The sequence below is a fragment of the Prunus avium genome, chromosome 6, assembly GCF_965620075.1.
Source record: "Prunus avium chromosome 6, drPruAviu1.hap1.1, whole genome shotgun sequence".
NCBI lineage: Eukaryota > Viridiplantae > Streptophyta > Magnoliopsida > Rosales > Rosaceae > Prunus > Prunus avium.
In genome coordinates this window covers 37,894,412-37,907,442 of record NC_142289.1, presented here as the reverse complement: position 1 = coordinate 37,907,442, position 13,031 = coordinate 37,894,412, and the positions used below count along the sequence as shown (strand labels likewise).

General features: G+C 33.8%; 2 protein-coding genes across 3 annotated transcripts; both read right to left on the bottom strand.

Annotated features, from left to right (window-relative positions):
* Positions 1–569: 569 nt before the first annotated feature.
* LOC110765553 (beta-glucosidase 12-like) lies at positions 570–5,283 on the bottom strand. 2 transcript variants are annotated; one of them, XM_088254981.1, is made up of 13 exons: positions 5,096–5,283; positions 4,934–5,003; positions 3,413–3,471; positions 3,224–3,299; positions 2,933–3,010; positions 2,711–2,798; positions 2,364–2,619; positions 2,088–2,203; positions 1,771–1,988; positions 1,652–1,683; positions 1,441–1,543; positions 1,017–1,125; positions 570–900 (listed from the first exon to the last, which is right to left on the bottom strand). In XM_088254981.1, the coding sequence occupies exons 1-13, from the start codon at positions 5,261–5,263 to the stop codon at positions 729–731; spliced, it is 1,545 nt and encodes a 514-aa protein (XP_088111107.1). In that variant the 5' UTR covers positions 5,264–5,283; the 3' UTR covers positions 570–728. The 2 variants fall into 2 exon arrangements, with proteins under 2 accessions (XP_088111107.1, XP_088111106.1); XM_088254980.1 differs by lacking the exons at positions 4,934–5,003; positions 5,096–5,283 and adding an exon at positions 3,557–3,716.
* A 2,537-nt stretch (positions 5,284–7,820) lies between these two features.
* On the bottom strand, positions 7,821–11,431 carry LOC148294160 (beta-glucosidase 12-like). The gene is made up of 13 exons (XM_088255257.1): positions 11,252–11,431; positions 11,022–11,091; positions 10,425–10,483; positions 10,230–10,305; positions 9,984–10,061; positions 9,791–9,878; positions 9,443–9,698; positions 9,184–9,299; positions 8,837–9,054; positions 8,716–8,747; positions 8,507–8,609; positions 8,314–8,422; positions 7,821–8,200 (listed from the first exon to the last, which is right to left on the bottom strand). Exons 1-13 carry the CDS (start codon positions 11,414–11,416, stop codon positions 8,038–8,040), a joined length of 1,533 nt encoding a protein of 510 aa, XP_088111383.1. The 5' UTR covers positions 11,417–11,431; the 3' UTR covers positions 7,821–8,037.
* Between the last annotated feature and the right edge of the window lie 1,600 nt (positions 11,432–13,031).

Genomic DNA, 13,031 nt, shown 5'->3' with positions numbered 1-13,031 from the left:
TCAAGATATACATGTACGCTCTACATGCAACAGTTATATCGTTTCAAATTAATAGCCTTCCCTCTCTAGTGTTGACTCAACACCTTGCTCACTTGAGACGTCCATTGCTTCTAACAGGTTACAATTCTTATTAGGTGACTTTGGAGTAGGCGGTATTGTTATATCCGCCATGTGGATAACCTAATTCTTTTACCATGTTAGAACGTGAGTATCCAACTCAAAACTAATTAGTAATGTGGGAAGAACAAAAATATTTTAAGTTCTTTATGTTAAATTTCCATATGCAATGTGAGATACTCTTAACATGCCCTTTAATGTGTGCATTCTTTGCCTATAATGCGTGGACAATTCTTATGGGATCGTTGCACTTACCACATGGATAACTTGGATCTAATACCATATTAGAATGAGAGCATCCAACCCAAAATTATTAATTGGCAGTGAATGAAGAGGTGCAAGATATTTTAAACTCTTTATGTTAGCTAGACTTCCATCTCTAGTGTGAGGCAATTGACCAAAAAAGACATGTGGGACAAAAGTCCGAATCTAAATATTTACGTACATATAAGTTCATCCAATTGATTATGTATATATTCATAAGGAACGATCTGGGTTACAACTGGAATTTATTTTTGTTGATGTGCACAAATAACATTCACATTATTGAAGTAATACAAATATGGAATGAGTTATCATCTGTTACGTACAATAACTATAATTTGATTTGTTCAATATTTTTTTAGGAAACTTTTGAACCAATGTGCTGAAACTTTCGGGTATCTTTTCTGTCCATCATTGTAATCCACATAGTTGATACCAAACCGAACAGTGTATCCAGAACTCCACTCAAAGTTGTCTAGTAATGACCATACAAAATATCCCTTCACATTGACACCATCCCTACACCAAAGGATAGGAAATTTCAAATGCACTTAATTCAATGTAATGATTAATTAACTTAAATGTAAGAAGGGTAGAACATATAACTAACATATTATTTGTTAATAAGAACTTACTTGATTGCTCTTTGAAGGTACGAGAGGTGACTGTAGTAGTACTCCACTCTCTGGGTATCATTAAGGGCTTCCTCAAGTGATAATTTGGGATCATTATACTCATCAATGCCTACAAGGTGAAATTTGGTATCATTTAGTTTTACCAGTCCTGATCTCTTGGACTATAGGGGTCCAAGAGATTTGTGGTCACTCACTGTTTGATATAAATTCAACGGTTCATTCACTATTGCACTCCTTTTAAGAAACTTTTTTGAACCATTGGATTAATATCCAACGGTGGGTGACCACAATCTCTTGGACTCATGTGGCCCAAGAGATCGGGACTGTTAGTTTTACATGTACACTTTAGAGCATTTAATTGTATTTTACAACTATACATGGGAAACATGGATGAAGAAATTACCGAAGGCTTAAAAATAATTACCATTCTCAGTAACGTAAATTAGTGGATCATCATACTTTTTCTTTGTATATAGTAAAAGATCTTGAATTCCTCTTGGATAAACATATAGCCAGTCTGAAGCAGCCTGCAACTCGATTTGAAGATAATTGAGATTTTCATGAGTTAAATTTGTATGTCGAAAACAATTAATCAACCAAATGCTAGTACCTTAAGCTATTAATTTGAGAAGTACCTTTGGACCAATTGGGACTCCGTTACGCTCAACTGCCACAATATATATGAATATCAAAATCTAATTAATATAAGAAACTTACATTGCTCAAAATGTTTAATTTTTCAATTTGTACTCACATGATGGATTAGCACGAGCATCTGTCAAGTAGCTTGCGTTTACAGAATTATGTTGGGGTGCATAGGTTGCATAATAAGCAGTGTAGTAATTTAATCCAAGAAAATCAAATGACCCCATTACCGCCTTGGATTGTTCTTTTGTAAACTTTGGTAATCTGTTTCCAACAAGAGATCGCATGCTGTGCGGGTAGTCACCACTTGTCAATGGCTCCATAAACCTAGAAATTAAGACATAGAAATTCCAAACGAACTTAAGATTACTTAAAGTATTTTTAGCCAAAAAGTGTTATATTCAGTAACTGAGTTTATATACTTGCCATCCGAGCGTAAAATCCAAAGATCGTAATGCAGCATTTTTATGGTGCTTTGCCTTAGAAATCGGCACAAACCAATGTGACACTAGTGTTATCCCTATCACGCCTTTTTGAGATGCCTGCACATTTTTAACATTGATTTGGTTGATTGGACCACGCAAAAGGTACTATATTTGTTTATCCCATTGTACAACTTAATATTAGTGAATTAAACACATTTAATCTTAATTAGGGCTGAATCTTGTCACCAAAAAAAAAAAAAAAAGAGTTAAAGAGGACCTGATATTTATCTTTGTACACTTTTACAGCAGCTGCATGAGAAAGTAAGGAGTGGTGTGCCACCAAATATGGTTCAGTAGCCGAATCTCCACCAGTGCAGTTTAAGTTCTGCCAATCAGAACATCGTCCTGGTGCGAAACCTGCTCCTGCATAACCACCAATACTATAGGTCCATGGCTCATTTAATGTGATCCAGTGCTTTACCCGATCTCCGAATTCCTTATAACAAAGTTCTGCATAGTCTTGAAAATGATTGCTGGAGGAAAAATTAAAATTCAATATTGCATGTGGATTTGAATTTCATACATCGTAGTAGTGTACACTGAACTTGATGGTCGTTCACTTACATAATATGAGGGCTTAAGAAACCACCATATTTGTCTTCTAAAGCTTGAGGAAGATCCCAGTGAAAGAGTGTCACAAACGGCTTTAAACCTATATACATACATGATCAATATAAAAGCAAATTAAGGTTTTGATCAAATGTGTCTTATGAGTGCACATAACTCTTATTATATATTTGCTGTAATTAGGGTGAGATGATATACGAGATTAGGCAGTTGTATTACCATTACGTAGGAGTTCATTGATGAGATTGTTGTAGTATTTGATTCCTTCTTTGTTAACGCCCCCAGTTAGTTTTCCATCTAATAATTAGAAAAAAACAAGCAAATAAGGAAAACCTGTCTACAATAGAAATTGAAGTAAAACAGGGTTAAACTATATTATTGGTTTCACAATAGAGCCACATTACTTCAACCAAAACATAAGGAGACTAGTGTATTGTAGAAAGCAAAAAAGAATTAAGTTCAAATTTGAGAATTGGTTCCAAATTTGCAACCAAATATGAATCAACTTACTCGGTAACAATCTGGACCATGAGATAGAGAACCTATAAGCATCCAATCCCATATTCTTCATAATCCCCACATCTTCCTATATATAATAACACAAGATATTTTAAGAAAGAAGTTAAAAGTTATGGATCTCATATTTTCAATGTCATGTGTTTTCTTAAGTCCCATAAAGTTCGTGTGATCTTTGAACACCTTATAGCGGTGATATTCATCATTCGCCACATCTCCATTGCTGCCATCCTTTATTTTTTCTGCAAATATAACCACATAAAGTTTTAATTATAGATATTTGTGTTTGTGTTATGAAGAAAAGTAAGAGGCTTCATTCTAACTAACCCGACTAAGAAGTGGTATTAGAATCGGTCAAAGAAAATTCTTTGATCCTAGACTTGGTGTAGTGGACTCAATAAAACTGTGGCTGGATTCAATTCGCACACCAAATCATTCTGAGATGAAACTCCATATATTCTGCCTCTTTAGCTAGTCATATAAAATAAATATGTTTTTATAAGTAAGTCCATTTTAGCATGATATATTATATAAAAATTCATATAGAGTCTATTTGGAGAAAAAAAACTCAAAATTAACAACTTATCATTTTCTAATTGAAAAAATGATATATCATGTTAGAATAAACCTATTTGTGAAAAGCCTTAAAATAAAATCGAAAAACGAATGAAAACCTTAATGATACAAACACTCATTTTCACAATACCATTTAATTAAAAAATTATAACGGAAAAAAAAGACAGTATTAGACGATTTTGGATAATACAAATCACATTCCATTTTTTTATAAGCGAAAAAAATATTTATTTGATATATAAGTATTAGAAGATTGGTGCACCAAACTGAGAAAACTATTTTAGGGCCTTGACTTGGGGTGCTGAAAAATATTTTTAGGGAATTTTGTCATATAATATAATGAATAACAAAAGAAAAGAAAAACAGATTTAAGAACAAATATTTTAAAGAGGGTATGATTATTATAAAATATAATGTTATTATTTTTTAATAAAACTTCCACTTGGTTTCTGGTTTCATTCACATGTATTCCCCTTTGATACCTATTAATTATTTTTTCCCCCTACTATAATTTTTTATTATAGCCGGGAAAGACCAGTATTATGAAGGTCTTGAAACTAATTAACAAATTAATACTTTACTTAATTGCATCCTGTTGTAATGAAGTCAAAAATACGTAATTTCCATGAAGTAAGGCCACCACTTTGGCTTGTTTAGACATTGGAAAACGTATATATAATTTTTTTTTGTGGTGAAAACCAAGGTATCCCCCGCGCGATTGCGGGGACTAACCCTCGAGGTACTGTCGGGCGCAAAGCGGGGACCTCTCCCAACAAAGTCTGCTCTATTCGCAAGCGCCTGGGATCGAACCCAGGACCTCTTGTTTAAAGGATCCAAGCCCCTTCCACTTGGACCAACTCCTGTTGGTACGTATATATAATTAATTATATGTAGTCTCGGAAAAGGTTATGTTGACTTAATTATGAAAGCAAAACGCAAAAAGACCGCAGTTGAATCCATAAACTAAAGTTTAACAGAAACCAATAGAGGGAAAGCATTGCCAGATATAAAAAGAAAACGTGAATTTTTATTTTTTTTTATTTTTTTTAAAAGAAAGTGATGCAAAAGAAAACGTTAATTAAAAAAGAAAGAACGAATTAGCTAGTTATTATTTTATTAAACATGCACCTGGATATTTGTGGGTGTAGGTGTCCCATATGCTTGGTCCTCTCCCATCTTCTTTTGCAGCACCTTCATACTGAAATTAATCCACACATAATGATGATGTCAGTGTTCATGCATGGATGCTTAACTGGTTTAACATTGAAATATAGACCCAGAAGCACTAACCTGGTAAGATGAAGAAGCTGTGCCAAATATGAAACCAGCTGGAAAACTGCTTCTGTTGAGGAAAGCAGTGTCATAGTGACTTGGTACAAAAGCAGCTTTACTACTTGTCAATGCAAAGCCAGTTAGAAGCAGCACACCTAACACTAAAGACCCAAATTGCATTGCCATAACTGGGAGTTTTGGTGATTTAGATAGTTTGGCTCTGCCTGGCATGGTGTTTATATATAGAGGATGAAAAATTAGAGGATTTATCAAAAATAGCCAAAACTTGATCCTTAATTTCAAAAATGTCATTTTTTGTAAAATATTTCAAATATAACAAAAAACTCACCTAAATAGACACAAATTCCCTCAAATTTAAAACCCGTATAAACCTAAAAAATAAACCTTATTAAATAAAAATTTGGAATATTTTTAACCCACGTTTGTATAGAAGAACAGAAGTTGAAATATATCATCCTATTTATTGATATTAGTCAATTTAAACTTAGTCCCAATCCAAGCATCACCAAACACCGGATGAGTGTTATTCAACTTAAGCCAATTCAAGCCAAGACAATTTCTGAGCATAGTTCATGCCAAGACAATCTTCCGAAACAAACGAGGTTGAAAGGACCAACTTGGCAAATGACTGAAAGACTCGTTGCCGGATCAATTGCGCAAGTCTGTCCGAATGACACCATTATTTTGTCTTCTCTGATGGACCAATCCGCCGAGTGTTCCCCACACGTATAAACGCTGCACTGGCTTCTCAAAGAAGTAAGTTTCAAAATTAGCAGCCCATCCCACACGTCACGTTGCCTTTTAAAAGACACACAAACATATTTGTTCAATTTGAGTGACAAAGTCAAAAGAATTTTCCATAGAAAAGAATTGATTTGTAGGCCAAAGAAAAATCTGAGTGACAAAGTCAAAAGAACTTTCCACATCTTGATTTGAAATGGTCTTGATGAGCCCCTTGAAATTTCAAAGAAATTAACAACAACGTAAAAAAAGCTTTGAGAATTTTCTGTAGATTGACCCCAAAAAAATAAAAAATTAATCACTACATGTTTATCTTATATTTGTTGTGGAAGGCATATGATTACTAGCGTCAGACCAATTTTTGAAAATTTTGGTGCGGTCACCCTTCTAGAACAATTATTGCAGGAAACAAAAAAAAAACAAAAAAAAATCTTGAAAACAATTGGGTCAGAGAATTAAAAAAGGAGATTTACTATTACACCCAATATAAGAGCCCAAATTATATAAAAACCCTATATAAAATAGACTTTAGAAACACACCCAAAGCCCATTTACAACATAACAAAGAGGCTTCTAATTTTTTATAAACTACAAAACTGCCATCGATTTCTTAAAACAAGCTCAACCCCAAAACCTCATTAAAAAAAACCTAAAACACTCAATAGGGCATCAAAGTAATTTAATAATCAAAATAAAATTCATTAGGGCCAGCGGCTATTTTTTGGGTTTTTTGTTGTTGTTTATTTTTAGATATTAAATGGTGTAGAGTTGATATATATCATTTGTGCTAAGAATAGGTATATGACTAAATATCTCAATTAAAAATGTTTGTGCCAGCAGATAAGCTTCGTATCTACGTAATTTGGATTTGGGATCTGTGTCTCTTCATATAAAATCACCACTAGATTTTGAAAATTCGAAACTTTGAATCTTCACAACCTCAAATTTAAAAACTTCCACAACTTAGACAAAATTAAAAAAAAAAATTAAAATATAACCATGCCACGTCATGATACTTGGAAATATGATAAACAACTAAAAAAAAATGTAAGATGTATTAAGATTAAAAATTGTCCCTGTGAAGTTTTTCTCGAAGCTAGAGATTATTATAAGATCATTAAGGAGGAGGTTTGATTTGCAAGAAAACGCGTTTCTTTCCCATACTTGGTAAGTTCAAGATTGGAACGATTTCATGCCCTCTAGAAAAATGAGGGGAAAAAAAATAAAACCCTCTATCAAGTTTGGGTTTCCTTTTGATTTTCCTCGCAATAATTAATTGCATTTTTTTTTGGTACTGTATTCCCCCATTAACAATTATAAAATGCGATGGGAAATCTAACCAAGCATAATTTAGGGTGTAATTGGAAATGAAGTAGAATGATAGTTTCTAGTTACTTTCCCTGCATTACCGAATATGAGAAAGAGAAATGAAAATTGATTTTAACATGAATCCTCTGTGTGATCCAAACACCTCCTGAGGGTAAACACACAGTCAATAAAACAATCAATTTCATTTTTATAATTTTAAGAGTAACTTGTGTGTCTAGTTGTTCTTAATTTTCCAGTAATTATGAGTTAATAAAATATATAATGGGACAAATAATCTTTGAATTTTCCTGACCTCAATTGCACGGAGAAAATGTTTATAAAATCTGAATTCGTGGCCGTTGAATAAATAAATAAAAATATATATAACAAGACCTGTACATGTCCGTTTGAAGTTGATAAGCTATATACCGACAAATAGAATCTTTTTTCTTTTTGAGATGGACAAACAAATTAAAACGTATTTAATTATTTGTTGTATGTTCATTTTTATTTACTATAATGATCCACTTGTCGTCATGTTTGTCTTGGTAGGCAGACTTGTATAGTCCACACGCGTTTTGCTGAGTAAAGTGGTTCCATGAGAGAGAGAGAGAGAGAGAGAAGAGGAGAAGAGGAGAAGAATTGAAAACCAAGGCGAGGAAATCAAAGTTTTCAAGCCAATATTATTGAATGATTTTGCTTCATCGGAAATAAGCTGCTTATACAATGAACTTATGTTCGATAAAATTTATTATAATTTTGGGATTCAAATTTTGTATAAACAAATTTGACATCCCTCACATTATTGTCCATAATAGCATCTGCATTATTGAAGGAAATACAAATATATAACCAAGAGCAACAATAACTCTAATCCGATTTCTTCACTTCTAGAGCCAACCTTTGAACCATAGTGCCGACTTTTTTGGGTACCTTTTTAGTCCATCGTTATAATCAACATAATAGAGGCCGAATCGAACAGTGAATCCAGAATTCCATTCAAAATTGTCTAGCAATGACCACGCAAAGTATCCCTTCACATTAGTACCCTCTCTGTAGACAAAGTTCCAAAGACAAATAAAACCAAATGTGTTAATGTCAATGGAAGGATTGACATAACCCGAACATAGTCTTCATTAAAATAAATTTTTAATAAAAAAACTTACTTGATTGCTGCTTGAACATAACAGAGGTGGTCATGGTAGTAGTCAATTCTAACGGTATCATTAAGGGCTTGCTCAAGTGATAGTGTGGGATCATTCAACTCATCAACGCCTAGAATATAATATGTTTTAAGTAGTCTTAAAATGTGTTTTGAAACATTGATGATGTAATAAATAAAGGCTAAAAAATAATTACCATTCTCTGTAATGTAAATGAGTGGACTGTCATACTTTTTCCTTATGTAGAGTAAAAGTTTGTAAATTCCTTTAGGATAAATATATAACCAGTCTGAACCAGCCTACAGCGCCATTTGAAGAAAAGTAAGATTTTTAGAAGTTACATTTGCATGTGGAAAATCGTAATTTCCATATTATGCTACCTAAAAAATTTAATTTGATACGTACTTGTGGACCAATTGGAACCCCATTAAGCTCCGCTGCCACACCAAATATATGAATATCATAATCTAATTTTTTAAGAAACTTAAATTGTTTAAAGTAATTACGTTTTTCAATTTGTACTCACGTGATTGATTAACGCGAGCATCTGTTAAGTAGCTTGCGTTTACAGAATTGTTGTGACCTGCATAACTTGCATAGTAAGTAGTATAATAATTTAGTCCAAGAAAATCAAATGACCCAGCTAGCAACTTGGATTGTTCTTCCGTAAATCTTGGTAATCGACGACCAACAAGAACTTGCATGCTGTGCGGATAGTGGCCACTTGTAATTGGGTCCATGAACCTTAAAAAACATGGAATTGCCAACCATTAACAAACTATTATACAAGTTATACTAGCTAGTAAATTTTATATTCATAAATAAGCATTTAAATACATGAGTTGGTATATAAATTAATATTAATATACTTGCCATCCAAACATAAAATCCAAAGCTCGTGATTGCGCATTTGTATTGTGCGTTGCATTAGAAGTTGGCACAAACCAATGTGACACTAGTGTTATCCCTATCACGCCACTTTGAAGTTCCTACACGGGAATTCGAACATTAGCTTTTAGTTGATTTAGAGCCAAAAATATAAGGTATAATATTTGTATATCTCAATATACAAAGTATTAATTTCCTTAGTTAAGACCCAATATTCTAACCAAAATGTAATATTTAACCGGACCTGATATGTAGTCTTGTACAAGTCTACAGCAGTTGCATGAGCAAGGAGAAGGTTGTGTGTCACCAAATATGGTTCAATAGCGGAATTTCCGCCAGTGCAATTTAATTGCTGCCAATCAGAGCATCGTCCTGGTGCGAAGGTTCCGATTGCATAACCCATGTTACTATAGGCATATGGCTCATTCAATGTAATCCAGTGCTTTACTCGATCACCAAATCTCTCAAAACAAAGGTTTGCGTATTCCTTAAAATGCTCGCTGTATATACACATTTCAAAATGTATATGTTATGGTAATATTTATTTAATGAAATAATGAATATTATACTGATAATAGAATTTTTCACTTACACAATTCGAAAACTTAAGAAACCACCGTATTCTTCTTCCAAAGCTTGTGGAAGATCCCAATGGAAGATGGTCACAAATGGCTTTAGACCTATATATGTATATGTATACAAAATCAATCAAAGCAAATTAAATTGATTAAATGATATTTTACGAGGCATATCAATCATTGTTCCTTTAAGGATAGATGATTCACCTTTGTCTAGGGTATCATTGATGAGTTTGTTGTAATATTCAATTCCAGCCTCGTTCACGCCCCCACTTAGTGTACCATCTAATAATTAGAAATAAAAGACAATAATAAAAAAACAACTCGATCTACCAGTAGAAATTAAAGTTAAAAAAATAGCCCTTGAAATTTGACTATAATATATATAATTTGGTTCAATTCTTTTAATTAATTCTTTTCATAATGTTGGTTACATTGTACTGAAAAACTTACTTGGTAACACTCTGGACCATGAGATAGAGAACCTATAAGCATCCAATCCCGTATCATTCAGGATCTCTACATCTTCCTATACATAATAATAACACACAAGATATATATAACTATGAGAAAGAAAATAATAATTGAGGATCTCATCTTTGATCCCCTATGTTTTCTTAAGGCTCACAAATTATGTGATTTTGAAACCTTATAGCGGTGATATTGATCAACTGTGACATCCGCATTGCTCCCATCCTTAATTCTCTCTGCAATTAACCATAGAAAATTTTGACTATTTAGAACGGGGAAATCATATCATGCACTCTATTATGGGCATCACCTCTATATTAAAAGCTTGCCGTGTGTGGGTTGTCCATGGTAAATTATTATTATAATAAATACATGAAGTAATATTATGATACGAGAGAAAAATAATATAAGAATTAAAATTGGTTTCCTTCGAGATTTACTCATTAAAACTTTCTATAAACTTGTAATCCGTGCATCCAAATCATTAAGGCATCTAGTGTTCCATTGGTGTTCATCAGGAAGGGTTAAGCATCCAGGCCGAACCCGGTTTAGGGAATTTTGTATCCTCATGTTGTGTTTCCTTCATCTGAATTCTGAACCTAGCTAGCTAGCTAGGAATGGTGATGAATTTTTCTATTATATACATATCCACAGTGTTTCTGTCTTAATGATTTGGATGCCCCAAAGCAAACAGAAAAAAGAATGACGCCTGCAGATTGAGTTAGTTCAATTTTCATATTTTAACTCTAATGGATTGTTTGATGAGGGACATACCTGGATATTGGTGGGTGTAGTTATCCCATATGCTTGGTCCTCTACCATCTTCTTGGACAGCACCTTCATACTGAAACGTACACACAAATATACGTAAGAGTATGTACACAGTAAAGATGTCAAAATATTCATGCATGGATGCTAATTGTTCTGGCATTGGAAGAAAATTAAACTTACTTAATCATACGAACCGCAAAGTAAATGGTAATTAAGCTCTTTAAGAAACTGACCTGGTAAGATGCTGAAGCCGCGCCGAATATGAACCCTGTTTCAAAATTGGTCCTGTTGATAGTGTCACAAACAACTGGTGGATCTGTAGCAGCTTCGCTACTTTGCAATGAAAAGCCAATTACTAGCACCAGACCGAAGAGCAAAGACCCTAATTGCATTGCCATAACTAATTAAGGGGCTTTTGGATAAGTTGGCTCTTCCTTGCATATTGCATGTCCTTTATATACAGGAAGCTATGCGTACTGCACCCGGGAATATATAATAAACATTTCAATAATGTATTTGTAAACACAACTAGAATTCAAAAGGGTGTGCTGATCAGGTCCTTCCAAATCTAAGAAATTCTTCTGTGATGGTTATTAAGACTCGTGATAAACAAGTAATATTGATTATTAAGATTCGTGATAAGATGCCTCTGCAATATATTTTTATTTTGTTAGATGTACGATAAAATGATCATTTAAAGCTAAAAAAGTGACTTGAATCGGACTCTCTTGTTAGTCCATGACATGTGTGATACTCTTTTCTCCTTTGGGGTTTGTCCCATGAGGTTGTCCTAGGAATGTTTTAATGTGGACACTATATCGTGTCGCTCTTTGTATATCTTTGGTTCTACGAATGAATTCTCTTTCTTAAAATAAAAAGCTAAAACGTTTGTCATCTAAGCAAATTGCTAAAGATAATTTTCTTTTAGTAAGATCGTATGAGATATTATTTTGTTGAAACACAGCCATCGAACCAGAATGGGGTCAATGAGGAGGGACAAAACTTTGTTATCAACAACGGGAAAAGGGGTGCAGAATATGTGAAGGTCCATTAGTTTGTGACGCCATAAAGTATTTGATCTCATCTTCATTTGAAGCAGTCGTGAGCTCCTTCATTTTTCAAAGAATAGAAAATGGCTATCAGAATTGTCTCTGGCGTTGAAAACAAAAAGTCAAAACTCCATGCTTATCATGCGTATATATATTTATTACTGTTTATTATGGAAGCCATAACTTTGAGCTAAATTTATACGCTAGCTATTGTAGACTTGTTCAAGCAGCAGTATCATCGATGTGAAAATTTTCACACAAGTCTTGTTGTTATCTGTTAGCGAGATATCCTATTCTATTAGGATATTATTTTATTTATTTCTTTTTGTATAAATATTATGTAATTAGGATTCCACTTATTTTCCTAGTTTAACCCTATTAGGGTTTGTAATCTTGTATTATAAATACCTCATTTTGGAGAATGAAAGATATCTGAAAATATTCTACCATATTGTTTGACTTGGTATCAGAGCCTAGTTTCTGGTGACCTGTGTGTGTTGTGCCCACCCTTGTTCTACTGTGTGCCCTAATTTCTTTTAGGGTTCTTGTGCCCGTGCCCGTGCCTGTGCTGTGTTTGTCGTATCTGCTTCGTGTTGTGTTTGTTTCCGCTGCTATCATGGGTGATGATTCCAAGGTTGTGATTGGTACTAGTGCGTCTACACGGAAGGAGGAACGTCCCTCGCATGATTACTCTACCCCGATTACTTCTGACAAATTGGATGGTTCCAATTATGCATCTTGGTCTCGTGGTGCGCGTATTACGATTACTAGTTGTCGTATGGCAAGTTGGATCAATGGGAAGAAGCTTGCTCCGTCTCTAGATTCCATTGCCTATGCCGAATGGGAAGAAGATAATTGCCTGGTGCAGTCATGGCTTCTCAATTCCATGACTAAACCAGTTCGTGCCTTGTTTGAACATGGTGATACTGCTTTTGATATATGGGAGGTTGCTCGGAAGACCTAT